This window comes from Spermophilus citellus, assembly GCF_964194105.1.
Source record: "Spermophilus citellus genome assembly, chromosome: 14".
Classification (NCBI taxonomy): Eukaryota; Metazoa; Chordata; class Mammalia; order Rodentia; family Sciuridae; genus Spermophilus; species Spermophilus citellus.
In genome coordinates, this window is record NC_138194.1 from 68696380 (window position 1) to 68710533 (window position 14154).

Genomic DNA, 14154 nt, shown 5'->3' on the forward strand with positions numbered 1-14154 from the left:
CAGCAAGCTCAGTGGTCCTACTCTCTACATATCCCTTCAGTGTGAACTATCTGACCCCTTCAGCATCACTCCCCTTCTCTGTGCCTCTGTCATCTCCTCCAAGATCTCTAACACCCTCCATAGTGTGCCTTCATGTTCATGTTCCTGCTTGTCTTGTTCTCCTAAGTTCTCTTGTCTCTGCTCCAGGTAGCTATGGTGATCTTCCTAAAACCTGGCAAACATGTCAGCCCCTATTAAGTCCCTCTGTTAAGCTCAGAATACAGCTCAGCCTCCTTGCCCTGATTTGTAAGGACCTTGATCTGGCCTGCCCATTCTTCTGGCTCTGCCCTGCACTGCAGCCATGTGGTGCTTTTCTTAATTCATTAGGAGCCTCATGCTCTCTCCCAGCACAGGTGTGTACACATGCTGTACCTTTAGCCTCCACTGTCCCCTGCCGTCCCCTTGACTCTCTCAACCTAGTGACTTGGATCATTCTCACTTCATACTCTGCATTTCAATTTAAATGTCACTTATTCCAGGAGGTCTCCACTGCTGTCCCTCCTGACTCTGTCCTGTGTGATCTGATGTGATTCTTGGCTGTGTGCTCCCAGAACACCTGTGCAGACTTTATTGCATTTGCTCAGTTTACTTCTGTCTGCACCTGACTGCACCCTTCTTGAGGGCTTTCTTTGCAGTTGTATTGCCAGTGCTGTAATTTCATGCACTGCAGGAGAGTTTCACAGCTTGGAGTCATGTGTTCAGTTTCAGTTGAAACAGCTTTGGTGTAGAAACTGACACATTGAACCGTTCTCTGATTTTTACTAGTTGTCTCAGTTTACAGATATGCTATCTTTCCTTTGCTAATGCTATGTTCCCTTGCATTACAACAGAGCTCTCTGTTACCTGAAGTTATGCCAGTTTGAAGAAGCAAAGCAGGACTGTGATCAGGCGCTTCAGATAGATGGTGACAATGTGAAAGCATATTATAGGCGGGCACTGGCTCATAAAGGACTCAAGGTGAGGACATCTGCATTTTCATGTGTAAATTTCTGCTTTGAACATATCAGGTGTTTTCCATGAACATAAATCTCAGGATCAGCCTGGTGATCACCATGCCACCTAGTGGCATGGTGGCACACATCTGTAATCCCAGTGGCTTGGGAGGTGGAGGCAGGAGGATCATAAGTTCAAGGCCAGCCTCAGCAACTTAGTGAAACATTGTCTCAAAATAAAAAAACAAAAAAGTGATAGAGATGTTGCTCAGTGGTTAAGTGCCCCTCCCCTGGGTTCAATTTCTGGTACCAAGAAAAAAAAATCATAGGATCATGGAATGGGAATGAGATGATCTAAGATTTAGTCCTAGAACTATATTAATGAGTCCTAAAGCCTTAGGTTTCAGATTTCACTCCTAACTATACTATGGATTCCTTCCAACTTTAAGTAAGAATTATCCTCTGCCTTCCTGAGGAATTTCAGCAGGTTGACTTTAGGAGACCAAAAGGTTGTTATTGAATTATTGAAACCACCAGCAGTGCCACTGGTTCCTTCAGCAAAGATTGTGGTTGAGGTAGGGTGGGGGAAAGCATCTGAGTGGAAGATGGGTCACCCAGTGACACAGTGACGTACCAGAGATGTAAAGTACATAGTGACGTGAGCCTGAAGCTGGCTGATGGTCTGTGTGGGCTCATACCAGCATTCGACTCAAAGAAAACCACACCATTAGTTCAGAATAAGGAGGGTGTTGTATAATTACACTTTCTTTATGCAAATTCTGCATGGGAGCTTAATGAATGAGTGTTCCTATATGTAGAAAATATAGTAACCAGAAATCCCAGAAAATATCAGAAAGCTTCCCCAGCCCCTTTGCTGTCTCTTCCCTTTCCTCTTCATCCAATTTCTATTTTCATAGCTTTGCTTGTTTTGACATCACCGTAGAGTACACTATTCTTTGGGGTTCTTTTAGTCATTATAACCTGAGATTCATTCATTTTGAGAGTATCAGGAATTGTTTCTTTTATCATTGTTGTGTGAATATCACAAGTTGTTACACATACACCAGTTGTTTCTTGCTTGGGGCTTTTATGAGTGAAACTACTATGACATTCTTATGCACATGAACTTGTTCATGAGCTATACAGCTGAAAGTAAGTGGGAGTGACGATGGATAGAGATAGTCAGATCAAGAGAGGCCATGCCAAGGAAGTTAGGCTTGATCCTGCAGGTGATGGGATCAACCTTAGGGGATAAATACTACTGTGACAGATCCAATTTCGGGACAACATAGAAGGTAGATCAGAGAGGGGTCTTTTAATAGGATAGGAGTATAAGTGTGAGGCCACCAAGGTGAGAAGCACATAGCCTAGAGGAAGGAGAGAAGGTATACTTGACAGAGCTTCTGTAACAAAGTGCCACAGATTGAGTGGCTTAAACAACAGAAATTTATTTTCTCACACTCTGGAGGTCTAAGATCATGAAGGGATGGTTTCTTCTGAGGCTTGTCTCCTTGGTATGCAGATGGCCATCTTCTCTACATCTTCACAGTCTTCCCTCCCTGTGTGTCTGTGTCTAACTTTACATTTCTTATAAGGGCACCAATCACATTGGAATAGGGCCCACTCTAACCAACTAGTTTTAACTTAATTATGTTTTTCAAGACTGTCTCCAAATATACTTATATTGTACAGTATTGTGGGTTAGAACTTTAATATCCAAATTTTGGAGGAACAGATTCAGACCATAATAGAAGTTAGTTCAAGGTTGTTTGATGATAAAGTTGGCAGGACACAACAGTGAGATGTCTGGGGTTAGAAGGGAGTGCCACCCAGAGACCTGAGAGGTGCAGTGTGATAATGGAGGGTACACAGGAAGTGGGGACAGGCTTGTGCAGGGAGTAGTTTTGACTTTTTGAGTTGGAGATAGTTCTTCTAATCCCATGCCCATCATTGAAAGGGAAATACCTGGATTTTGCTGGGAATCATGTTGTTGCTTAGTATACCAGATGAGTGTCAACTGTGTGCGCAGAGTAACCAGGCATTTCTAGATCGCAAATCTGCTCAGACTGCAGTAGAGCCATGTCTGCGCTTCCTGCCAGGACCAGATGGCTCCTTCTGAGAGAGCCATGCAGCTGCACCATATTTACAGTGCCAGTGTCCAGGTGACCCTGATGACCCCTCCACTTTTTTTTTTATAGCTTTATTTTATTCATTTATTTTTTATGTGGTGCTGAGGATTGAACCCAGGGCCTCACACGTGCTAGGCAAGTGCTTTCGCACTGAGCCACAACCCTAACCCCCACTCCACTTTTAGTTAGAAAAACTGTTTTGTAAACCTAATGTCAAGATTTCTGGGGCTGGGGTTGTGGCACAGTGGTAGAACGCTTGCCTTGCATGTGCAAGGCCCTCAGCACTACATAAAAATAAATAAATAAAATAAAGGTACTGTGTCCAACTATAAGTACAAAAAATAAATATTTAAAAAAAAAAAACAGATTTCCTCGATGGTGTGTGGCACCATGAATTAAGAGAGTCCTTCAAAATTTATTTAACTCTTGGAGCTGATGGATTTGGGTAAATGAGGATAAATTTGCTTGACTCATGAATTTATATGTGGCCAAACTCTTAGACCAGGTCCACCTTGTACTGGTTGCTTCTTTAATCCTGTTTAGCTGACTCAAGATCAGAAACTGCACTTAATAAAGGACTGGAATTTTATCCTTGGAATGAATTTTAGAAATTCTATTGTGATATAGAAAAAAAAATCCCATATTTGAGTAATTTTGTCCCATCATATTATAAGACTGGTATCTTGTCCTCTTTTCACTTTTCATAGCTTGATTTTTCTGTCCAGTAGGTTGAACTGTGTGCCAAGTGAATTTAATTTTAGAATCTTTAAAGGCTACAATTGCTTATGAAATGTGTCAGATTTCACACCTGGATCAGTTTGCTCAGCGTGAGTGTAACCAGGAATTGGCACAGGTGTCCTGTGCCTCCCACTGCACATTCTGCTTTCTCTGATCTTTTTTCTTAGCTGACTTTAGTAGTTTGTGTATGTGTGCAGTTTTGAAAAGTATTTACAGTTGTTCTTCACAAAAAAGGTAATTGATATTTTGTTTTTATTTCTCTTATTATGTTTATGTTATGTGGTAGGTTATGTGGTAGGTGTTGTTAGTATAGAGATGAATAAAACAGGGTGCCTACTTAAGGAGTTTACAGCCAATAAGGGATGCTACAAGGCCAAAAATATCAAAGTGAATAATACGCTATAAAATAATGATCAGTTTTATAGTTTAAAAATGTCTATTAGGGGCTGGGGTTGTGGCTCAGCCGTAGAATGCTCACCTAGCACATGTGAGACATTGGGTTTGATCCTCAGCACCATATAAAAATAAATAAATAAAAACAAAGGTATTGTGTCCAACTACAACTAAAAAAAATATTAAAAAAAAGTCTACTAATAGTAAACATCACCAACACACATTATTATACCCTTTTTTAAAAGATCTACGGAGGTTCTTAGCAATTTGTAAAAGCCTCCTTTTGGCCAGTGCCACACTTTATATAAGCTCTGGTCTTCCCACCACTTTGCATGGCTGCTGTCTCTTCAGGTCTTGTTCTCTGACAACTGTAGCAAAAGGGATCCCCTTCCTCCCTTGTGGGTGTCTGGCACAGCCTTTTCTTTTCTTATTTATCATGACAGTTGGTAATTATTTTATTTTTTCATGTGTTTACTTCTGTTATTGTTCTTTATCATTAGATGTAAGCTCCCACAAGGGCATGACCCAGCTTTGTCCTGCCACAGTATTCCCAGCTGCACACACAGGGTCAGCTGAGTGACCACTTGTGTGGGGGGGTGGACACCCCCCGTACTACCTCCTTGCCTGGTGCTGTCCTCTCCCTTCCTGCTGCCCTGCCCTCTCCCTGCCTCTGTGTTAGTACTTACCCACATTCTCTCACATTTCCTCCAACCAAGCAGATTGCTTTTCAGGCAGACTTTCTTGAGTGAGTGAAAATGACCACATCAGCTCCTGTAGGTTGGACTTCCATTTCCACGCTGCAGCTCAGAGCTCACACTGTTTATCACCTACCTTCTAGGCACTACTGCTGTGATCGTCTCTTATTTCCTTACACCAAAGTTTCTTCATTTTTAAAGCAGGAACAATGAAAGTTAATATTGACAGAGCTTTTGTGAGAATAAACTCAGCCTTGAAAAATGCTTAGAATGGTAAAAGTTTGCTGTTACCATATTCACACCCACTTGGGGTATAAATACAGTGTCAGTTTTTTTTTCCCCCTAGTAGGTTCTATCTATGCTGTTGCAACACAGTAGTATGGAAATTTATCACTAATAGTATATATTAGTTCGTAAACAATTTACCTTTTTTATAAATTAGAGTGGATTTAAGGTTATCCCTTTCAACATGTTACTCTTGCTCTGGCACGTTGCTGAGGGAAGGGGTAGGGCTATGGCATTACAGGAATGTCATATAACCACAAACGGAGCTCATCTGTGGCTCAGTCTCCAGTGCATGCTGTTATTAATGTGTCACATATCATTACAATTCTTTGCCTCCTCACAATTTGGTTTAATTAAAATAGTTTAAAGTTCCAGGACATGGTCTGTCACAGCAGACTGATTTTGTGGCATCTGTATCTGCTACCAGAGTCAATGGACCCATTTTGTTATTGTCTCTTAGGTTAAAGGTTGACACCTATTTCAAACAGTAAACAATTTTGAAGGGTTTTATGAGATAATAATATAATTACTACCATTTGTATATCTTTATTGGTTTAAACTATTATTTATTAATTTGTTCTTTGGTACAGCCTTGTGAAAATTAGAATAGGGTTTTTGTTATATTTTAAAGATGAGAAAACTTAAGCTTATCTCACTATGTTGCCCAGGTTGGTCTCAAACTGCTGAGCCTAGGTGATCCTCCTGTCTTAGCCTCTTGAATAGTAGGACTGTCACCCTGCCCAGCTTAGGGTCTTTTTTTGAGTTTCACTACAAGGAGGTAGCCAGCATGAGACTCTTCACTCTTTTGTTTGCTTATCGAGATAGGTGCCTACCAGGTGTAAGAAAGAGGAAAGCTGTAGTGACACAGAATAGCACGTGGATTTACTAATTCCAGATTCTGCGCTCTTTCTTCAATAGAGGGGCTTGCTGTATAGTGGGTTATACTCCTTTAGCTGCAGACTCACACACAGGCGATTTATAAGACCCCCTAGGTACACAGTTTACTTTGTCATGAAGGTTAATGGAGGTCTTGTCTTTTATTTATGAAAATTATTTGTTGTCTTCCTATTTTCAGAATTATCAGAAAAGCTTATCTGATCTCAATCAAGTTCTCCTATTAGACCCAAATATCGTTGAAGCAAAGATGGAATTGGAAGAGGTAACCAGACTCCTCAATATTAAGGATAACACAGCGTCATTCAACAAAGGAAAAGAGAGAAGGAAAATTGAAATTCAAGAGGTATTGTATTTGATTATCTTTGAAAGTACTCTTTTGGAGATGATATACATAACTAAGGTCGTATTCCTTTGACTTCCACAAAATCTTGTTCTTATTCTGATGATCAGTGAAAAATTTTAGCCAGTGATAAAGACAAAACTTGTCCTTTGCAGTCATAATTAACCATTGTGATTTCCCAGGGTGGGTCCATGGCTGGCATCGTGTTTCTTCAGTTCTTCCTTTCTTTGCTGGCCAGTCTGGCCTGCTCGTGGCACTGCTAACACTCCATGGCATATTGGAGCCACAGCCCTTAGCCATCAGGCTTTGCTTCAGGTTAGACCTGGAGAATCCTGACAGAACTGACTTCAGTTTCTGGACCCTAAAAGCCACACCCCATGGAGATTTTCCAGATTTTCTCAGACCTTTTTTAGCACTCTGAAATAAGATTGGCTCATTGGAGATTTTGGACTATCCCAGGATCAAATGTGGCTTTGTGATTTCCGATAATTCAGATGTTTTGCCCTGCCATTAGTGAAGAATGCCAGGCCATGAATCCCTGTACCTTCATGAATACCTGTACCTTCATGAATACCAATTCTTGGTCTTATATTTCCACTAAGAATAAGACGCTAATAGGTGAGAGAAGCCAGAAGTTTTCTTCCCTTTAAAGAAGGAAGAAAATAACTGTTCTAAGAGATTGAAAAATGTAGTGAACTTCTGTTAAATATAAGGAAATAAGAATAATGGTAAAATTTATCAAGAAAAAGAGAAAAAATGTTATAGGTTTTCATTTTGTGCAACATTTTTATTCAAAGAAAGTTCTGAAAATAAAATTAATACTAATTTCAATGTAAAACGATTTTAAAGTAGTATATATAGAATACATTTATGAATTTGGATTCTTAGAACCTAAAATTCTCTTCCTAAAGAAATTATAGATTTTTATTACAAATTACATACTTCTGACTTAAAACTCAAGTACAATCTACTTGTGGTTTTCAATTTCCATTTTCAAAGGCAACAGAGTATGTGTGGTGACTGTTATTCAGTGTCACTGTATAATTTTTTTTTCTCATGAAGGTGAATGAAGGCAATGAGGAGCCTGAAAGAACCTCAGGGGACATCTCAACTGAATACCTGGCTCCTGAAAAGGGAGGTGGAAGCAGTGGGACACTAGAACACTCCGAGAGACTTGAGATTTCCAAGCCTACTAATGCCTATGAATTTGGCCAGGTTATAAATGCTATCAATACAAGGAAAGATGAAGAAGCCTGTGCACACCTTTTAGCCATTACTGCACCAAAAGATTTGCCAGTGTTGCTGAGTAACAAACTTGAAGGGGATACATTCCTTCTTCTAGTTCAGTCTCTGAAAAATCATCTTATTGATAAGGATCCCTCCTTGGTGTATCAACATCTTTTGTATCTGAGTAAAGCAGAAAGGTTTAAGGTAAGTGATAAAGTGTTTTATTAACGATATCAGTTCTTTCAGGGTTTCTTATAACGAACTTTTTGCCTTTTTTTTTTTTTTCTCTCAGATGATATTGACATTGATTAGCAAGGGCCAAAAGGAGCAAATTCAACAGCTGTTTGATGATCTTTCAGCCACACCAAACCACCATTTTACTTTAGAAGATGTACAAGCCTTAAAAAGTCAGTATGAGCTTTAACTCAAGGTTACTGTTAGATTTCTTCCATGCATGTGTGCTCCCGTAACACCGACGAATGGTATTGTAATAGAGTTGCATGGATAAAACCTGGCTTAGAAAAGATCCCTTGGTCTGGACTGTAAAACATTTTACTTATTTTTATACACAGAACATGTATATTCTACAATCTGCTTTTTTTAAGTTGTAAATATTTTCTTATGTACCAGAGCCAACATCTTTATATTTAAAAAGTATGTTTAGAACATGTTAAAAATACATTTTAATTTATAGTACGCATTTTCTTTTAATAACTCACCTGTTAAAAACTTGAGTTAAACTGCATTTCTCTGAGCTATGAGGAAGTTCTATTAAGTTTGATAGAAATGAATTTCTTTAAAAAATTTTTTTTTAAAGTGAAAGTTATGATTATTCACTTTATATCATAAGATACATATAAATCCCATTTTATACTACTAGTGAATTAAAATCAATTAAAATGAAATGCAACACTGAAATCTATGATGAGGTGATTATTAAATAAATTGTGTTTATCAATGAGAGCCATAAGAGAAACTTATTTTTTCTAATAAGGAAGTATTACCTAATGATTAGAACAAAAATTGCCAAAAGTTTCTACCACTTTTTACTAGATTTTAAAAAGTGACTTACTCTTATATATTGCTTATGTAAGCAAAACATCCATTATAAACGCAAATTAAGCCTGCATTTTATATTTGAATTTTTTCCCATGTTTTTCTCAAATATTTACATGTTCCCTTCCCCTTTTTTGTTTTCTGCTTTTGTGACTATATTTATCCCTGTACTATAAAAGGAAAGTGAAGAACTCATCATATTGAAAACTCTTTGTTAATTGGGCCAAAGTAAAGGTGTTTCTTAACAATAAAACATTCAGGTCTCAGTATGTATTGTCATTTGTTCCAGTAGTCTACAGTTAATTACCTTTTTAGGGGTGTTTTCTTGTATATTTAAAAGTGAAGATGAAAGATTAATATCACTTTCATTATTTCCATAATCACTGTTACTTTATCTAATCTTTTATAATTGCAGAATATTTTCAAAATATACTTTTATGAGTGAAAATTTATAACCCCCAAAAAAAGAAAACTCTTCAAATACACCTTCATATTTATGCACATTAAGACCCCTCTGGTATTATAGCCAGAAAGCAAGTGGCTGTTCCTTGAGCTCTGGTGGCATCTTCTGGAAATTGGTCATGTTACAACAGTTGCACAGGACTATTTTTTTTTTTTTTTTTTTTTTTTAGGGTGGGGGATACTGGGTATTGAATCCAAGGGAACTTTACCACTGAGCTACTTCCACAACCCCCTTTAAAAATTTTATTTTGAGACAGGGTCTCCTTAAATTGCCAAGGCTGGCCTCAAAGTTGGAATCCTGCCTCAGCCTCCCAAATTGCTGGCATTATAGTATGCACCACTATGCCTGGCTTGTATAGAGACTACTTGGAATAGCAAGTATCTTTCTTCCCCAATTTGTTTTTGTACTGAAAGTGAGTACTGTTGGAGCCTGGCACAAGTAGGTAGATACTTTGTCTTCATTGAATGAATGAATCTAGAGGACACTGCCTTAAATATGCTAATTCCCAGCCAATCCCATAAAACCTCTGATAAGTGGATGCTGATCCATAGTGGGGTGGGGGTTGGGGGTGTGGGTAGGGAAGAATGAAGGAACTTTGGTTTGTGTAGAGGGGAATGAGGGTGGGGGGGGGCTCTAAAGATGGGAAGGACAGTAGAATGAGACAGTCATTATTACCCTATATACATGTATGATTACACTGCTGGTGTGACTCTGCACCCTGTACAGCCAGAGGAATGAGAAGTTGTGCTCCAATTGTGTACAACATGTCAAAATGCATTCTACCATCACTAAAACTAAATAAAACAAAATTCTTAAAAAGTGCTCATTTCCAGAGAAGATTAGAAGTTCCTATTATAGAGAAGCTGAACATTTCTCAGTCATTCCTGGTATGTTTGCATAGTCACTTGGGAATCTTAATATCTAAAGTCTAGGAGGTTAGGAACCTAAAAAGAGGAAATTGAAATTTGTGACCCAGTGGCCGAGAAGCTGGGCTGTGCAGTAACTAATTAATACTAATTAATATATGAATTGTATAAGCATTTTAAGTAAACTGAAACTATGTATATGGCTCCCTGAATAAAGCACTGGGGAGCTCTTACCTTTAATAAACTTATACTTAATTTGGGAAAAATTGTCAGTAACACCAAGCATCAATGAAATGCTCAAAGGTCACAGGTATTAAAAAGGATGAGATAATAAGAATATTTTCTAAAATCTAAGCCACATCATAACAGCTCAGGAAAACTGGATTACTTTACTATAGAATCTCCAGTATCACAGGCACTAGAAATTACTATTAGCAGGTAGATGGCAGACAAGAGACTAACAAAGCAATTTGAATTGATTTTTTATTTTTCTATAAGGTTTTAATAGTGTCCTAAAGTCACATCCTAAGTATGAAAATTTACTCTTAAAACCTGCCATTTGACCTTTCATTTTAGTTTCTTAACCTGTTTTAGGGAAAGGAAAAAGATATTACTGGAATGACTATTTTTAAAAAGACAAGTATTGGCAAGAATGTGGAGAAATTAGAAACTATGACACACTGCTCATGGGAATGTAAACTTGCTTTGGGACAGTTTGTCAGTTCCTCAAAAAGTCAGAATTACCATTTCACTCAACAATTTCAAAATTCTTGGTATCATATCCAAGAAAGCTGAAAATGCAGAAATTTGTCCATCAACTGATGAATGCATAAACACAAGTATGTGAAATCCAAGCAATAGAATACTATTGAGCCATAAAAGAAGGAGGAAGTGATAGTGCTGTTTGTTCCATGGTAAACCTTGAAAGCATTAAGAAGACAAAGCTACATTTTATGATTCCATTTATATGAAATGTTCAGATCGATCAGTGGTTGCCAGGGACAGAAAGGAGAGAAGAATGGGAACTGAGTGGTAATGGGTACTGCTAATGAGGTAGTGAAAATGTTTTAGAATTACATAGTGGTAATGGTTGTACAACCTTGTGAATACACCACATTAGAATTGTAAACTTGAGAAAAGTATGAATTTTATGTTATGTGAACCATATCTCAACTTTTTAAAATGAGAAAACAAAAGCAAATTACCTGAGGAAGTGGAAAAGGCAAACTTTGGGTTCTCCAATCAATCCCCAAAGGATATTTACTTGAGCCTGTTAAGAAATTTACCAGGAGGAATAAAAGCTAGGGAAGAGTGACAGACTAAATACCTCCACCCTCTATGATTGGAAATGAGGTTAAGGATATCAACTCTTAACTTTCTATTTAACACTACTGGAGGTTGAGGCCATACGTAAGGCCCCGAACATTATCAAAGGAAGGAGTAAAACTATTTGTAGACATACGGATCAAAATCAAGTACCAAATTCAATTAAAAACTAGTCAAAAATGAGACATTTTAAAGATCTGTACACTGAAACTACGAAGCATCATTGAGAGAACTAAAAAAAAAAAAAAAAAAAAAAAGGATAGATCTATTGACTGATTGGAAGACTACTGTTAAGATGCAAACTTTCCCCACATTGATAGTCAATGTCCCAGCAGGCTTTTTGGTAGAAATCTACAAGCAGATTGCAGTCTAAAGGTAGTAATCAAGTCGGTGGGAATGGGACAAGTAGTGCCCATCACAAATGGTTTTACTTTTGGAAAAATAAAATTGGACCTCTATATTATAATAAATGCCAAGATAAAATTCAAGACAGACTAAAGCAAATATAAGAAATTAAATAAAAATCTAATAAGAAATCCAGAAAGACAAAAGTACCATTTAGGACTAGGAGAGAACTTAAGGTGATTACAAGGTCTGAATATTACAATTAAACATATTAATGATATAGCTTTCACATTATAAAAAAAATAAAAGATAAAATGCATGGGTGAAGATGTGGTGGCGCGTGCCTACTAGGCTGAGGCAGGAGGATCACGAATTCAAAGCCAGCCTCTTAACAGCAAGACCATGCCTCTAAATAAAATACCAAATAGGACTGGGAATATGGCTCAGTGGTTGAGTGCCCTTGAGTTCAACCCCCAGTACCAAAAAAAAAAAAGGTGGGGGGGGGTAAAGAGTATATGGGAACTCCGAACTATCTTTGCAACTTTTCTGTAAGTTCAAAAATATTCCAATAAAAATTTTACTCAAGAATAAAATAGAATGCACACTAAAAAAAAATGGAAGAAAAAAGCTGCTAACAAATAGTCAAATAATAGATTTGGAGAAAAATGTAGTAAGTCAAACTGATAACAGCTGTAATATACAAAGATCACTTTCAAACTGATAAGAAAACAACCCCAAACAGGGAAAGCATATAATAGCAAATTTAAATACTCATATCCCCCAAAAGACAAAATATGAAGAGATGTACAAATTTACTAGTCAGGAAAACATAAAAGCAGGTCATAGATAACTAAACAGTCTTGCAAAAATTACAATTAACCTAATTGCTGGTGGAATGCAGAAATAAGGAGACTCATGTAGTACCAAGTAGACTATAAATTATTCTGATGGTCTTTGTTGGAAGAGAATCTGGGAATCTTATTAAAATTTTAAATACATGTACTCAAACATAACCATTTGATTTCCACGAATCTACCACTCATAATTAAAACTATCAGAAAATAAAGGACATATTAGGATGTTTCCTAGAGGGTTTTCTAGTAAGGAAAAAATAAGCAGAAACAAAGTGAATGTTCATCAATATGAGAATGTTTGAATAATTATAGTAAACATATTTATACTATATAATTTTAATACAGCCATTAAGAAGAATGAATTGGTGGGCTGGGGTTGTGGCTCAATGGTTGAGTGTTCATCTAGCACACACTGAGTTCGATCCTCAGCACCACACAGAAATAAAATATTGTGTCCACCTAAAACTAAAAAATAAATATTTTTTAAAAAGGATGAATTGGAGCTATTATAGAAGACTAGGACAGACTTCCTTAACCCATTTTGTCCCACTGTCTCCATGTGAAATAACCTATTAAAACTTTAGTATATATTTATGTAATATAAAATTATATATTATATAATATATAATTATATAAGGTCTAATTTTAGTTTCCTAACTATTTTAATACCACCTGTGTCAATTTCATTGAAATATTCACAGAATTGAAAACTCAGGATCTAAGATAATATTGGGAAAATAATCAAAGAATACATGCATTGTGTGACTATATAAACATGGAGAGAACTATTGCTTTATAAATATGAGGTCATTTGTGTTGGTTATGGGAGAACTTAACGTGACAAGAGGGGCAGGGCAGAACAGAGAAAGGGGAAAACAAAGAGGAGAGGAAAGGGAAAAAGGGGCAAGAGAGAAACAAATTCTTTTGTGTACATTTTATTTAGACGTTCTATAATAACTGCCTCTAAAACATCTGTTTATGTTACCTCTAAGGCAATCATTTCTTTATGTGGTTGAAAGCATTACATTTTATTTAAACAAACAGAACAAAAGCCCCCAAAAAGCAAAGTTAAAATGCCTTGGCTGTATCAGCCCTGAAAAATTATGTTCCAGTGGCTACCATACATTCTAGAACATTTAAAAACAAATTTGGTATAAAGCCTTGTTAAAAATGACTACTTTTCAGCCACTAGTAAACACCTTATTTAACTGGACAATGTTATGAAAGATACCAGTCACCAACTCTGAGGCAATAACTCAAAAACATCTTCATTCCCTTTGTTCAGTTATTCTGTTGTACCACAGCATATTATCCTTAATTTCCTCTTCAAATATAAAGTGAATACTCCAAGTACAGGAAAAACAAAAAGGAAAGATAAGATCCTTGACTTTAAGAGTCTACAGGTTGCTTATTTGTTTAAGATTTGCTTTCCTAGCACACTGAATTCAGAATTCAGAATCTGGAGGTACCTGTTCACAATCTGGCATAGTATCTAAGTTTTACCTCCTTCACACAGGACAAATGATAGCAGAAATAGGTGCTCCAATGCTATCCAGGAAAAATGCTGGA

General features: G+C 37.1%; 2 protein-coding genes across 2 annotated transcripts in view; one reads left to right on the forward strand and one right to left on the reverse strand.

Annotated features, from left to right (window-relative positions):
- The window catches only part of SPAG1 (sperm associated antigen 1), a 60562-nt gene extending 51408 nt beyond the window's left edge, over positions 1–9154 (forward strand). The window contains exons 15-18 of the mRNA XM_081266155.1: positions 870–996; positions 6287–6451; positions 7511–7879; positions 7968–9154. Coding sequence (XP_081122281.1) covers positions 870–996; positions 6287–6451; positions 7511–7879; positions 7968–8099 — 793 coding nt within the window. The 3' untranslated portion in view covers positions 8100–9154. The remainder of the gene's footprint in view (positions 1–869; positions 997–6286; positions 6452–7510; positions 7880–7967) is intronic.
- Positions 9155–13504: 4350 nt separating this feature from the next.
- RNF19A (ring finger protein 19A, RBR E3 ubiquitin protein ligase) overlaps positions 13505–14154 on the reverse strand; it is a 45651-nt gene continuing 45001 nt past the window's right edge. Inside the window, exon 11 of the mRNA XM_081266145.1 lies at positions 13505–14149. Coding sequence (XP_081122271.1) covers positions 14094–14149 — 56 coding nt within the window. The 3' untranslated portion in view covers positions 13505–14093. The remainder of the gene's footprint in view (positions 14150–14154) is intronic.